General features: G+C 50.2%; 2 protein-coding genes across 2 annotated transcripts; both read left to right on the top strand.

The window, feature by feature from the left end:
- The first annotated feature begins 364 nt into the window (after positions 1 to 364).
- Positions 365 to 2,210, top strand: Hoxd11 (homeobox D11). Its single transcript, XM_038336793.1, has 2 exons — positions 365 to 1,139; positions 1,975 to 2,210. The coding sequence occupies exons 1-2, from the start codon at positions 365 to 367 to the stop codon at positions 2,208 to 2,210; spliced, it is 1,011 nt and encodes a 336-aa protein (XP_038192721.1).
- A 7,700-nt stretch (positions 2,211 to 9,910) lies between these two features.
- Hoxd10 (homeobox D10) lies at positions 9,911 to 12,332 on the top strand. Its single transcript, XM_038336792.1, has 2 exons — positions 9,911 to 10,655; positions 12,055 to 12,332. The coding sequence occupies exons 1-2, from the start codon at positions 9,911 to 9,913 to the stop codon at positions 12,330 to 12,332; spliced, it is 1,023 nt and encodes a 340-aa protein (XP_038192720.1).
- The last annotated feature ends 1,343 nt before the right edge of the window (positions 12,333 to 13,675 follow it).

The raw sequence follows: 13,675 nt of genomic DNA, 5'->3' as shown, positions 1-13,675 counted from the left end.
GCGCCCAGCGGTGGCAGCCGCCGGCGGCGCGCAGGTGACCGGCCTGCAGCGCAGCCTGGTCAGGGAGTGCCCTGGGAGAGTTGGCAGGAGCTGGAGGCCGATCCGCCCCCAGTGTGCGCGCGTCTCGGCGCCAGGAGCCGTCCCGGGGCGTGTTGGCGAGTGCTGATATAGATATAAGGACATTTCTCTCCATGGCGTCACGTGACATAATTACCACCAGAATCAATCAAGATGAATTGCACGTCAGCGCCCGGTGGGGATTTTTGCTTAGTTGATCCTGGCCCAAGCCTCTTGTGCAATCGATGGCTCAGGTTGGAGGCGCGGGGAGCGGCCCGAGGCTTGCCGGCGTGCACGCCGCGCAGCCATGAACGACTTTGACGAGTGCGGCCCGAGCGCAGCCAGCATGTACCTGCCGGGCTGCGCCTACTACGTGGCCCCGTCGGACTTCGCCAGCAAGCCGTCGTTCCTTTCGCAGCCGTCCTCCTGCCAGATGACTTTCCCTTACTCGTCCAACCTGGCGCCGCACGTTCAGCCTGTGCGGGAGGTGGCCTTTCGCGACTATGGCCTGGAGCGCGCCAAGTGGCCATACCGAGGCGGCGGCGGTGGCGGCGCGGGGGGCGGCGGCGGGGGCGGCCCCGGCGGGGGTGGCGGTGGCTCCGGGGGATACGCTCCCTACTACGCCGCGGCGGCGGCGGCAGCGGCGGCGGCAGCAGCGGCCGAGGAAGCGGCCATGCAGCGGGATCTGCTCCCGCCAGGCGGCCGCCGGCCAGACGTGCTCTTCAAGGCTCCCGAGCCGGTGTGTGGCGCTCCCGGGCCGCCGCACGGTCCCGCGACAGCCGCCTCCAACTTCTACAGCGCCGTGGGTCGCAACGGCATCCTGCCCCAGGGCTTTGATCAGTTCTACGAGGCGGCACCAGGTCCCCCCTTCGCCGGCCCGCAGTCCCAGCCTGCGCCCGCGCCGCCTCAGCCCGAGGGCGCCGCTGACAAGGGCGACCCCAAGGCCGGGGCTGGTGGTGGCGGGGGCAGTCCCTGCGCCAAGGCGACTCCCGGTCCGGAGCCTAAGGGGGCAGCTGAAGGCGGCGGTGGCGAAGTCGAGGGCCCCCCGGGGGAGGCGGGGGCCGAGAAGAGCGGTGGCACAGGTAGGCGCCAGGCGCGGGCCGAGGGGCTGGCCCGGGGCGGTGGCGGGGGAGGGGGGTGCGGCGGGGACCTCCCTCTGCTTGCGCCGTTTTATGTGCTACTTTATAAGCATTTGAGGGGGTTTATACATCCTATAAGATTTCCCGGGTCGTTGTAAAGCGTGTTTATGATAGGAAACCAATTTAGGTGGGCTTAAGGTAGACTTCGAAGAGGACATTAATCGCTGTAGAGAGCTTTCCCTCTATTTGGGTGTGCGTGTGTGTGTGTGTGTGTGTGTGTGTGTGTGTGTGCGCGCGCGCGCGCGCGCGGGGGGGGGTGGTGGTGTTGAGGACCTTAGAGAAGAGAGTGGGAACAGGGAAGTCTCCTGCCTTTCAGGGAGGGGGTAGGTGATCTTCAAACTGGACTTAATCCAAGTGTCTGTCTGACTTTCAGCTTGGAGTTGAGCAGATGCCCCCGTGGGCGCGCTCCTGTCTCTCTTCCCTCGGGTTCCAATTTGGAGTCTGCCTTGCCCTCTTTTTCCTATCTCAATACCAGGCTGAAGTGTGTGTGTGTGTGTGTGTGTGTGTGTGTGTGTGTGTGTGTGTGTGTGGTGTATGTGTGTGGTGTGCGTATGTGGGGTGTGTGTGTGTGTGTGTGTGTGTGTCCGGGCGTGAACACATGTCCACGCCCGCACTCTCCTGTGCCCGCCCATATATCATCCCCCACGACGCAGGCAGGGCCTTTCAACGGCTGCAGGGGACGTCCCTAACCCGGCCAAGGCCTGGCCCTAGCTCAGTGGCCAGAGCGGGTGGGGGCAAGCAGCAGCCTTTCTCACCCCTTGGTCTCTTTGCCTTGCAGTGGCCCCCCAGAGGTCCCGGAAAAAGCGCTGTCCCTACACCAAGTACCAGATTCGCGAACTGGAACGCGAGTTTTTCTTTAATGTATACATAAACAAAGAGAAAAGACTCCAACTCTCTCGGATGCTCAACCTCACTGACCGGCAAGTCAAAATCTGGTTCCAGAATCGCAGGATGAAAGAAAAGAAACTGAACAGAGACCGTCTGCAGTATTTCACTGGAAACCCCTTATTTTGAGAGCTCCAAGAAGCGCCCCCTCCCCAGAGCCCCACTCACCCACCCTCCTCCCCACCAGCCTGCCCTCCGCAGGTCCAATGTCCTTGGGTTCAATGACGCCTCTTCTCTGTGGAACTTCACGATTCCTTCTCGCGGTCAACTCGGGACCTCCCAGCGACCACTGCAGCCTGAGGACGAGGCCGGGGACTTGGCCGAGCGGATCCTAATAAGGGGAAAATGGTAAATGCAATCGTCCCTTTACAATTTTACCGCCAATGTGCTCTTGTCCCTGTCTCCTGGTGGATGCGGCGGGATCTGTAGGGAGTTAGGCCAAGGGGCTGGAAGGAGTGGTGTTTGTGTTGAGTTTAAGAAATCCCTTTCTTCCCCCTCAGTGAACACTGAGATTATTTAAACTCTGGGAAATGTACCTTTGGGCATGAGTCACTGTCTTTTTGTGTGTGAATAAATGGTTTCTAGCAAAATGGAGGTTACAGCTTCAATACACTGCATGGATTTTTACTGTTTGACAAAGTTTAGTAGCTTCACAGGTTATCTCAGTGATCAGAACCCTGTTCCCCATGCAACTGAATACCCGCTGGAGCACTTTTCAGTCTCTCTGTGATAGGAGTTGTTCCTTCATACCCCCTGCAGGCTACACTGGCTTTAAAAACCAAGGTAGTGTTACATTTCTGAACTGGAGATGAGATCCAGCAATGCTGGTTGCCTTTTTTCTCCCAGGCAACAAGGTTTAAGCAGTAGGAGTCTGAGGAGCAAATTCTCACTCCACCCCCACCCCTAGTCTAATGAACTTGGAATTTTTGGAAAGACAAAAAAAGTTAAATTAATTTGAAGATCCAAATTATCTCTTAAGAAGGTCAAAGAGCCAGAGTTCCTTAAAAGAAGAAAAGCCCTCTGTGTGAGGCAAGAAGTTTTGTTAAAACGGAGTTAAGAGGTACAGGGAGCATGGGGTCCTTCTGCTGTCACAGTGAGCTTGAAGCAGAGAATAAAGCCCCCCCCCACCCCCAGCTAAGGCCAGGACTGCTCAACTGCTTCTCACCACATTTACCACTTTAAGTTAAAGAATGTGGTGAGGGTTGCACTGCACTTTATGCCACAGGACCAAGCCAGGCTGTTTACAAAACCTTGAACTGTCTAGACAACACCATAAAAGCCAAAGTTCTAAACAGCTTAATTGGGTTCTATTATACACCTTCTGGTGGGCCCAAAAGAGATTTCCGCACTGTGTAATAAACTGGAGAAGTGAGAAAAGCTTCTCCTTCTCTGAAAAGAGTGCAGTGGGTCTTATGACTCTCAACCCCTCAGAAACCCAAAGGCAAAATATAAATCCCTAAGGTGCACAGCACCCCATGCCTCCCTCACCTGAGGAAGTGTGCTTTTTGAATTATAAATTTTTTAATTGCTGAAGCTTTTGGGGGGTAAAGAAAAACATAAGTGCATAAGTGTATGCCTTTGAACTTCCAAAATGTCAAGGTCATCACCTTTAACCTCTCTGAATAATTAGGCGCCTTAAAGTTCTTCTGTGATTTCCAACCACCACCCACTCTCATAATACATGCTCACACATCCAGACCCTTGCACATATTTATGGCCATACAGCATCATACTGGGGGTTCACCATAAATCTAAGAAAATTCCTAATTTCAGGATCAATAACCTTAATTTTCCCCCCAAACACTAGAATAATTCAATAACAATTGACTTCTTAGGAAAAAAATTAAAAACACTTGTTAGATCAAAATGCCTATGAACTATTAGTAGAGTTACGATGTACTGAGAATTGAGACGCTCTTAGAAAGAGTTTCTCTTTGCTGTCATGAAGAACCGCAGTTTTTTAAAAGGCGGTTGAGAGAGTAAGTTCTCATCAGACTTACACCAACCCTTAGCATTTGAAAGCAATTTGCCATCCTGTTAAATAAACTCTGGCACTTTCTAAGATATAGAATAAAATAAAATATATTTGTACTGTTTTTAACAAATTTCTCAATTTTTGATAAAGGATACAATAGAAAAAAAGCAGATAATCAAATTATTTCGCTCAGAAAAGGATTATTTTGTTTACAATCTGAGCAGTGGTTTACATGTAAATGCCCTAATAGTAAGATATTCCTGGGAGATTAAAACTGGTTGGTTTTTTCTTCATCTTTCTATTTTTAACTGCGGCTAAATGAGCAAGCTGTGTGCCAGCCAGCATACACCAGGCGAACGCGAGAAATACTATTTTCGTTTGCAAGAACCTCTACAGCCACACGAGGGCGCGCTCACGTTCCAGAAACCTTAATTGCCAAGAGCCTGCGGTACCTTATTTTCCAATACTAGACTCTAATATGGGATCTTGGCCCACCCGTTAGAAACAGCCAGCAGTTAAGGTGTTTCTGTCTCCTTGTTCTAAGCATCCATGATTGCGAGAAGTGGTAGAAAGACAGAAAAAAGAGGCCATCAGTCTTCTGAAATAGGGGATCCCCTAATCCGTTGTCTCCTCAAAGATAAAGCCGTTGCAAAAAAAAAAAAAAATACCTTGGTACATAACCTTATGGTGTTGAGAAGATATTTTTAAAAGACAAATATCTGTGGTTTTAAATACGTCATAGCCACTGCGAGTTAATTAAATCGGAGAATGTCTATTTTCGTGTTGGTTTAAGTGTGGCCAGTGGTGACAAACGTAAGGTCCCTCCCATCTCCCCAAAACCGCACGTGTCTTGTGAGCTTTCAAAGGGCTGGGGTGATTAAAAGGCTTTTGTTTAAAACAGATTAGGGCGTTGGCAACTTAGCTAAGTGTGTGCTTAGAAAAAAAAATGGAAACTCCATGAGGACCGCGGCGTCGTTCTGGGCTGAAGATTCCAGTCCGTGCATGGCTTGGTGCTACCCCTGACTACCCAAGGGACAGAGAGGGCTAGAAGCTGGGGTGCGGGTGACAGGCTGGACTGATACGGTTTCTGGAGATAGGAGACTCTTTGCGAGGACGTTTGGATTTCAAAGTGTTGTGAACGGGAATGCATTTGGAGTAACCTGGCTTTGTACTTGACGGAACCCCGGCCACCTTTCCTGGTTGCCCGCCGACCTTGAGGTGCGCAGTTTGCTTTGGGCACAATCTCTCACAAACGGTTAAAATCGCTCCTGAGATTCACTGTCCCTGCAAAGCCCTGGGCATTGGGAAATGTCTGTGTCCCCTCCGCTTGCATCCTTTTCCGCGGTCCAAAAGTGTGAAGATGGGGATCCCGGGCGTGGGCAGCTCAAAGGGAGGATGGCAGATCCCTTTCACCCCCTAAGTTCCTTGAGAAGAGCTTGTAGGCCCCGGAATTTGCACTGACCTCTGTCTCCCTCCCTCCATTCGCCAGACCTCAGGCTTTAGGGTCCTCCTGTCCGCTAGTTCTCCAGGCCTCCAGGAGTTGGCTTTGGTTTGAGGGAGGCTGGGGCGCCGTGACTCCCGGGCTAGGCGCCAGCAAGAGGCGTGGGTGTTCCCCGCGCGGATACCCGGCTCCTCCTGTCCTGCTGCCGGTCCGGGTTAGCTCTTGTAAAGCGTCCTTTCTTAGGGCCTAACCCGGGTTTTAGTCTATGGGGGGGGGGAACCTCCCTCCCCAAATGTCGTTGTGTTCCTTTGTAGGCGGCCCCATCCACCGCGCATCTGGCTGTGCGGGGCCCCTTGGCCTTGGCTGGCGGCCGCCGCCGGCAGACCACGGCTGCTGAGCGGTGGGCAGTGTCATTTCTCCAGGCAGCGCCTGCCCAACGTGGGCCTAAAACAGGCCAGGGGGTGGGACCAGGAACCTTGGAGACTGAAAACCTCCCCTTCTTGAGCCGGCTAGGGTGTGTGGGACTCCTTGACATCGGCCACCGATCCGGAGGCGCCGAGTTCTCAGATTCTGAAGTAGAGAGAAAATGCGCCAAGTAGGAGTCTTTTGTGTCTGTAAATAGAAAGAGGCTCGGCCCTTCTCGATCCCTTTCGGTCATCTCTGTAGACCCCTTTACTGAGTCGGTGGTAGTCTCCCGGTTGCCCCTTCGATTTCTTTTCCCCTCGATGCGATGCACAGTGCAACCCAGAGGGGCGTCCTGGGGAGGCAGCTTTTAATTTGCCCGTATCCATCCCATCTCTAAAGAGTGACAGAGGCGGCTCATAGGTCTAATTTAGGGAGACTCTAGGAGCCCTTGGGTCCTCTTAGGCCCAGAGCCTCCACCCTACGCTCCCGAAGAAGACAAGAAAGTGCAAATGCAAACCACTTTATTATGATGATTATTAATTATTACAAATGCTAATTTCTTGCTAAGGCGACCTTTCAAATTTTTTTTTCTGGAAAGATCTGTGCCAGGGAGACAGGCATCTTGTTACAAATATGGGTCTACGTCTCCTTTACGATGCAATATTGACTTATTATTAATGCTAACTGCTCTAGATGATCTAAAGATGATTTTTTTTAAAATACCAGCCACTACATTAAACACTGAACAAAATAAAAGTTGCCCTTAAAGCTACTGCCTTTTCCTTCCGTTTGCTTTGTGTCGGTTCTAAGGTCTTAAGGCATAGTTTCTGTCCTCACTTATAATATTTTCATTTTGCTCAAGTATTTAAATTCTATAAATCTAACATATTGACAAATTTCCCTCTGAGGACTCAGTCTGAAGGCAGAAATTAGAAAGAGGAAAAAAATAGAATTTTGAGAGAATAGATTGCATTTTTAAATTAACATACACAATTTTTTTCTGTCTTTGAGTGGAGATCTATTTAAACCCTAATCCAATATGAGGTGACTTTGAGTTTGAAGCATTAGGGGCACTGAAACAGAAAGACCCACACACAGAGCAGGCAGATCTGCCTCTACAACTTCCCTGAAGACTTACCAGTTCAGGAAGGAATTGCTCGTTTTTTAGACTGGGTGTTTTCTTCGTGTATAAATAAAGATTATGAAAGGGCATTTGATGGGCATAAAATTCTTGATTAGATCGAACAGCCCTTCCTTGCTTGGGATTAGAAAAATTGGGCAGTTGAATTCAGTCAACTCTCCTGGCCGAGATACAAGGCAACACAATGCTAAAGCGCCAAGCTGGCGTCAGGGCGACTGCCGAGAACAGGGAGGGCAGCGGGCACTTTGTCCGACCCTGGGCACGTTTAGCTGTAGGTCAGGATTTGATCGCCACAATGTAAAAAGGGAATTTTTGAGGCGCTAATCAGTGGCTGTTAGGTTTGATCAGGATCTTAGCAACCTGGAGGCAAACGTTTCAATTTTTCCCCCTCTCCTATGCCTTACTTAACACCTCACACCCCTCCCCAGCTTAAACATAGCCACCCCGGTGGAAAGGTAACGTTTAAGTCTCCGGCTTCACCACCGGGGTGCAGCAGCCCGAGCAGTTGGAGGCGCCAGGCTTTTAACCTGACAATGATGTTGTATTTGAACAGCTGCGGAAAGGTTTAAAAGGTCTGTCTCATTGCCACCGTGGAGTTTTTTAAAAGGGGTTATTGTTTGGGCGAGGGCACTGAGAGGGGGCTAGCCAATCGGTCCCAAGGCCGAAAATAACGTTCAACGCCTGTTTTCATCAGGCCTGGAGAAATTCCTTTAGGGGAGGGAGGGGACAAAGGACTTTTAGGGGGGGAAGTGAAATGTTTTTGTGAAGGAGCAACTAGGTTTCCCCAGAATGGCTTATGCGCCTTAAGGAGCATCGAACCCCAAAGAAATTATCTGTTGAGGTGGAAACCAAATTTATCCACAAGTTCAGTCTCTGGGCCTGAAATCCAAGGCCAGTCCGTTCCTGGGTGAGTGGGAAAGAAGAGAACACAGATGTCTCCTCGGACTGAGAACTGGTTCACGGTCACAGTTTCTGGGTCCGTTTTACTTTCTTGACCGTCAGGGAAGGGGCCCCGGAAGGCCGAAGGATAGCTCCCACACACAGGCAGGGCCCCTGGTCCAGGGCAAGTCTTTGGAAATCAAGGTTAAAGTTCCCTGCTGCTGTCTTTAGGCCCCAGCTTCCGCAGGGCAGCTCGCCGCCTGCAACCAGAGAAAGAGGGAGGAAGTTGTTCAAGTTTCTCATAAAACTCTTGAGTTTCCATGGTGGTGGTGGCAGTGGTTGCTCTTTAATGAGCTGGACCACAACCCCAGACCATATCGTCGTTATAAAACTTTCCCTCGCCAGAGGAAACGGAAGACTAAGATTCTCCCATCTCATTCCCCCTCTCGTCCAAGCAAAACCTTGTCAAAGAATTTTAGGGATTGCCCAAAACTATAAAATTTAACTTGTGACAAAAGTATAGCTTTTAATATTTGACGATTTGTGTTAAAACAAAAATTGACCTTCTTGGTTAGTAGCGGAGGGGAAAAATCAATAGTATAATTTTCAATAATTCATAAAGCGAACGCCATTATGCTAAATCTTAACTATTAATCTTATCCTTTACAAAGTCTCGATTGATTTGTTAATAAAATATCTTCCCGTTTGTGGCAACAGTGGGTATAACTCTTTAAAAACCCTCAGAAGCAAGAAAATTACCAAGGAGCCCAAGAATGTAGATGAGAATTTTATTGATCGCCCTGATTCTTCTTAATATGTATTAATAAATTCCACAACCTTTTGTACCTTGCACTTGTCAGAAACCAATGCTTTTACAAAATCCATAAAAGGAAAACATATTTTTCCTTGCAGAAGCCTCAAATGACACCTTTGCTTTGCTCTCTTTTTGCTCTGGCCCGGCTTTCTAAAAACTTGTGGAGTCCGAGGGTCAGAGTTTTCCCCTTTCTTTTGAAAAAAAAATATTTTCTTTTATCCTTCCTTTCTCTCTGCCCTGTGTTATCAGGGAAAGGAAATCTCGGTTTAGCTGTCTCTGGGAGCCCGAGGAACACTTTCGCAGATAGGGAATGGCTGGCGAGGATTATCTCCATGCAACCCAGCAGCCGGCCCCTCAAAGGTCAGGGTGTGGTTACTCTGACAGTCTAGGCTCCAGGAGCTCCTGGGTGCCGAGGCGCCTCGAGTCCGGGTAGAATGGTCGAAGGAGATGGTAACTACGGGCTGGAATCTTTCTCCATGCTCCGGATTTGCCCAGCTGCGTGGCCTCTCGACCTTTCGCGGCCTTTTTCGCTAGTGTTTACCGCGACACCTTGGTGGTATCATCTTTGCAGCAGAGAGTTTTTTCCTTTGGATCCCTAGGGGGGATGTTTCAGAACCGAAGGAATCGGACTCACCTTCCCAACTGCCCAGTACTAAATTAACCAGCCCGCGCCCCTACCCCTTGCTCGGAACCGGCCCTCTTGGGAGCGTTCTGCCTGGGTGTGTGCAGGGTAAAACGCTTCTAAGAGCAGGCGCCACCGCGCTCTGACTTCCCTCAGCGCGCGTGTCCTCCCGGAGGGCCCTCGGATCAAGCCTTTCCTTCCGCCGGCGTGGCCCGGTGGCCGGGTGGGGGACTCGAGTGGGGGAGGCAGGCCGGCCAAACAAGCCCCGGGAGACCGGCTGGCTGGCCAGCAGCAGAGCCCTGGGCCGGTTGTTTCCAGCGCACTATCACCGGCGCTTAGTAGATGTCGCTGTTGTCCGTGCTTACGCGGCCGGCCAGCCGGGCTCTGAAACACGTGACCTGCAAGGAGGCTGCGGCTCAAGGCCATTTTCAAATCTCATTGGCTTGGTTGTCATGTGGTCGGCAGAGGCATCCACAATTACACCGGGAATGTTTTCCTAGAGATGTCAGCCTACAAAGGACACAATCTCTCTTCTTCAAATTCCTCCCCAAAATGTCCTTTCCCAACAGCTCTCCTGCTGCTAATACTTTTTTAGTAGATTCCTTGATCAGTGCCTGCAGGAGTGACAGTTTTTATTCGAGCAGCGCCAGCATGTACATGCCACCACCTAGCGCAGACATGGGGACCTATGGAATGCAAACCTGTGGACTGCTCCCGTCTCTGGCCAAAAGAGAAGTGAACCACCAAAATATGGGTATGAATGTGCATCCTTATATACCTCAAGTTGACAGTTGGACAGACCCGAACAGATCTTGTCGAATAGAGCAACCTGTTACACAGCAAGTCCCCACTTGCTCATTCACCGCCAACATTAAAGAAGAATCCAATTGCTGCATGTATTCTGATAAGCGCAACAAACTCATTTCTGCCGAGGTCCCTTCGTACCAGAGGCTGGTCCCTGAGTCCTGTCCCGTTGAGAACCCCGAGGTTCCTGTCCCTGGATATTTTAGACTGAGTCAGACCTACGCCACCGGGAAAACCCAAGAGTACAATAACAGCCCCGAAGGCAGCTCCACTGTCATGCTCCAGCTCAACTCTCGTGGCGCGGCCAAGCCGCAGCTCTCGGCTGCCCAGCTGCACATGGATAAGAAGATGAACGAAACCGCGAGCGGCCAGGAGCCCACCAAAGTCTCCCAAGTGGAGAGCCCCGAGGCCAAAGGCGGCCTTCCAGAAGAGAGGAGTTGCCTGGCTGAGGTCTCGGTGTCCAGTCCCGAAGTGCAGGAGAAGGAAAGCAAAGGTCGGTATGAACAGAGTTGCCACCCCAACGGGGCGCGCAGTCCGGTAAACCCTCGGAAAGGGAGCGCTCGGGTACCCAAAGCGGAGTCCAGGCAGCGGAACCCAGCGCCTGACTGGGCAGGTGCTGCTCCACCCGGCTTTTAGAGGGGAGATCTCAGCCTTGAGAAGGTCCCTGATTCTCTCCCGCTGCTCTGGCCCTCCCGGCCGGTCCTGGCCCCAAGCTGATGGCGCCTGGGTAGAGGAAAGGCTTGGCGGGTTTATCTGTCCTGAGCCAGACCCGAAAAGCAACAAAGAGCTAAAAGGAGACCAACGGCTTGTAAACAGGGCTCCAGTGGCCCCTTTTCTTTGGCTCAGATTTGAAACCCTAGTTTTGCCTTGCACCCAGGGATCATTTTAAGGTGGCCCAAGACATCGTGTTTGTGTTCAAGGGTTTGCACCCCGCATCCTGCGATCTAAGAGGGGAAGGAAATGGTTTGGCCGCTTGGTGCTTGGGTGAGGAAGCAGAGGGCGTCTTGCCTTTGCTGGGCTAGGTAACCTTGGCTTTGTCTGGGGAAAGTGCTGCACAGGCTTTGTAACCTTATACAAAGAGGGCAAAGGCGGAAGAGGGGGAGAAGGAACCTGCATTGCCCACTTAGGGCTGGGAAAAGGCAAAGAACCAGGGCTATGGGTTTCTAAGATGGAATCTTGCCCACCCCATCCCCGTAGTCTGCCCTTGAGTGTCTACCGGTGGGCCACAGTTATGTTTCTGGAGGCGTGCTTTTGTGTGAGGGCAAAGAAACATTTTTAAATTGAGGGATTTCTTGGGGGACTGCAACAATGCCCAGGCAGGGTGGAGAAGGTATTCTTGTTTATCTCTTGAAACGATGTGGCTCCCTATAAGCCTGGTTGTGGGACTCCCTGCCTGCCCAGGAAAGGTGGGTAAGAAGCGGCCGATTTGGGGCCTTGGAGCAGCAGGGAGATTGGTAAGCTCAAACTGTGACTTCTATTCCTGTCCTGTCGTGGACTGACCACTAAGAATGTTGCTGGGGAAATTCGTAAACTTTACTATTATAGTAACGTTTTGTGAAAGTCAGAGAGTTGTGTAGCAGAGAGAGAGAGAGAGAGAGAGAGAGAGAGAGAGAGAGAGAGAGAGAGAGAGAGAGAGAGAGAGAGAGAGAGAGAGAACCAGAACCCCTGGTACAGAATATCCTTCTGTATTGATTGTATTAATTTAAGTCTTTAGTTCTAATTTGGTATCAATTTAAAATCCGCTTCATGCCCCACCTTTGTGGGTAATGTTTAATACCAGCATTGTCCAAAGCAGCCTGTCTGCCAGCAGGGTCATGGCCAAGGGTATATTTGAATGGACTGAGAGAAAAAAAAATTCTTGATTATTTTTCTTCTCCCTTTAATTTTGTTAGAGGAAATCAAGTCTGATACTCCAACCAGCAATTGGCTCACTGCAAAGAGTGGCAGAAAGAAGAGGTGCCCTTACACTAAGCACCAAACGCTGGAATTAGAAAAAGAGTTCTTGTTCAATATGTACCTCACCCGCGAGCGCCGCCTAGAGATCAGTAAGAGCGTTAACCTCACCGACAGGCAGGTCAAGATTTGGTTTCAAAACCGCCGAATGAAACTCAAGAAGATGAGCCGAGAGAATCGAATCCGAGAACTGACCGCCAACCTCACCTTTTCTTAGGTCTGAGGCCCATGTGAGGCCAGGATCCGAGAGGGGGCACCGTGTTCCAGGCCAGGCTGGAGGACTGGGAAGGCGGAAACAAAACCTTCACTGCTCTTTGTTTTGTTTTGTTCTGTTCTGTTCTGTTCTGTTTTCCTGCTAGAATGTGACTTTGGGGTCATTCTGTTCGTGCTGCAAGTGATCTGTAATCCCTATGAGTATATATATATTAAAAAACTTAGCACGTGTAATTTATTTTTTTCATCGTAATGCAGGGTAACTATTACTGCGCATTTTCATTTGGGTCTTAACTTATTGGAACTATAGGATATCCATCCAACCATCCACTCATCCTCCCATCTAGCCAGCCAGCAATGTGACTTTTCCACGTTTTCCCTCACATAAAACTTCTCTGTGTGTGGTTAGCCCATGAACTCATGTCATTTTGAAAACATTCAGTACTTTAAAAAAATTACATATTATATATATTTCAAACGAATAAGAAAACCCACAAGCTTTGGGGGGAGGGGGACTTTAAAAAGCACATTACAATGTATCTCTTCACAAATGAACTTAGCAATTGTCCTTGGTGAAATGGAGTATTGATGACGTATGCCTTGTAGCCTTTCCCTTGTGGTGCATCTGTGGTTTGGTAGAAGTACAACAGCAACCTGTGCTTTCTGTGCATGTTCTGGTCGCATGTATAATGCAATAAACTCTGGAAATGAGTTTGTTCCCTCTGCTTTCTGAAATGGAAATACATACGTCATGGTCGTGGTGGAGATGAAAGCCTTTGGGAAGGGTCTTCTCTGACTAAAGTGCCTGCTTGGGGCAGTCGGGGTAGGGAAGTGGGGGTGGGCAGGAGAAAGGGGATAGGAGGGGGGGAAAGCTGGAGGGGACCTAAGGGTGCTAGACTGTGGCATTGATGGGGAGAGTTAGTCCTGAGACTCTTCCTAACTGGGAAGAGTGTCCAGTCCTCTCCCACCCTCCAATTCTGTATATATATATATATATATATATATATATATATATATATATATATATATATATATATCTGCGTTATCAATGGGACGAGCTTCCCCCTGGCCTGAGCCTGGTAAGTAAGCCTGTGCCCTGTGCTAGTTTTTACTTTCAGTTCCCCATCTCTGTGTTTTCTCCTCTTTGGTTTTTGGTTATGTTATTTTTAATGCTTCCAGTGAGCTCTTGATGACATCTGGCTGGGGAATCCGCCATCAGGGGCTGGGTTGGAACTAGTAATGCCCACCTGGAACCTGCCCGGCCTCCATTACAAGAACAAGCAACAGCCTAGCATGGCACCGGATCCAATCCCTTCCCCCCTTTCTCATTCCTACCCATCCCAAGCT

This window comes from Arvicola amphibius, chromosome 7 (genome assembly GCF_903992535.2).
Source record: "Arvicola amphibius chromosome 7, mArvAmp1.2, whole genome shotgun sequence".
NCBI lineage: Eukaryota > Metazoa > Chordata > Mammalia > Rodentia > Cricetidae > Arvicola > Arvicola amphibius.
Note: the sequence above shows the minus strand (reverse complement) of the source record. Positions and strands in the feature narration are given on the sequence as shown.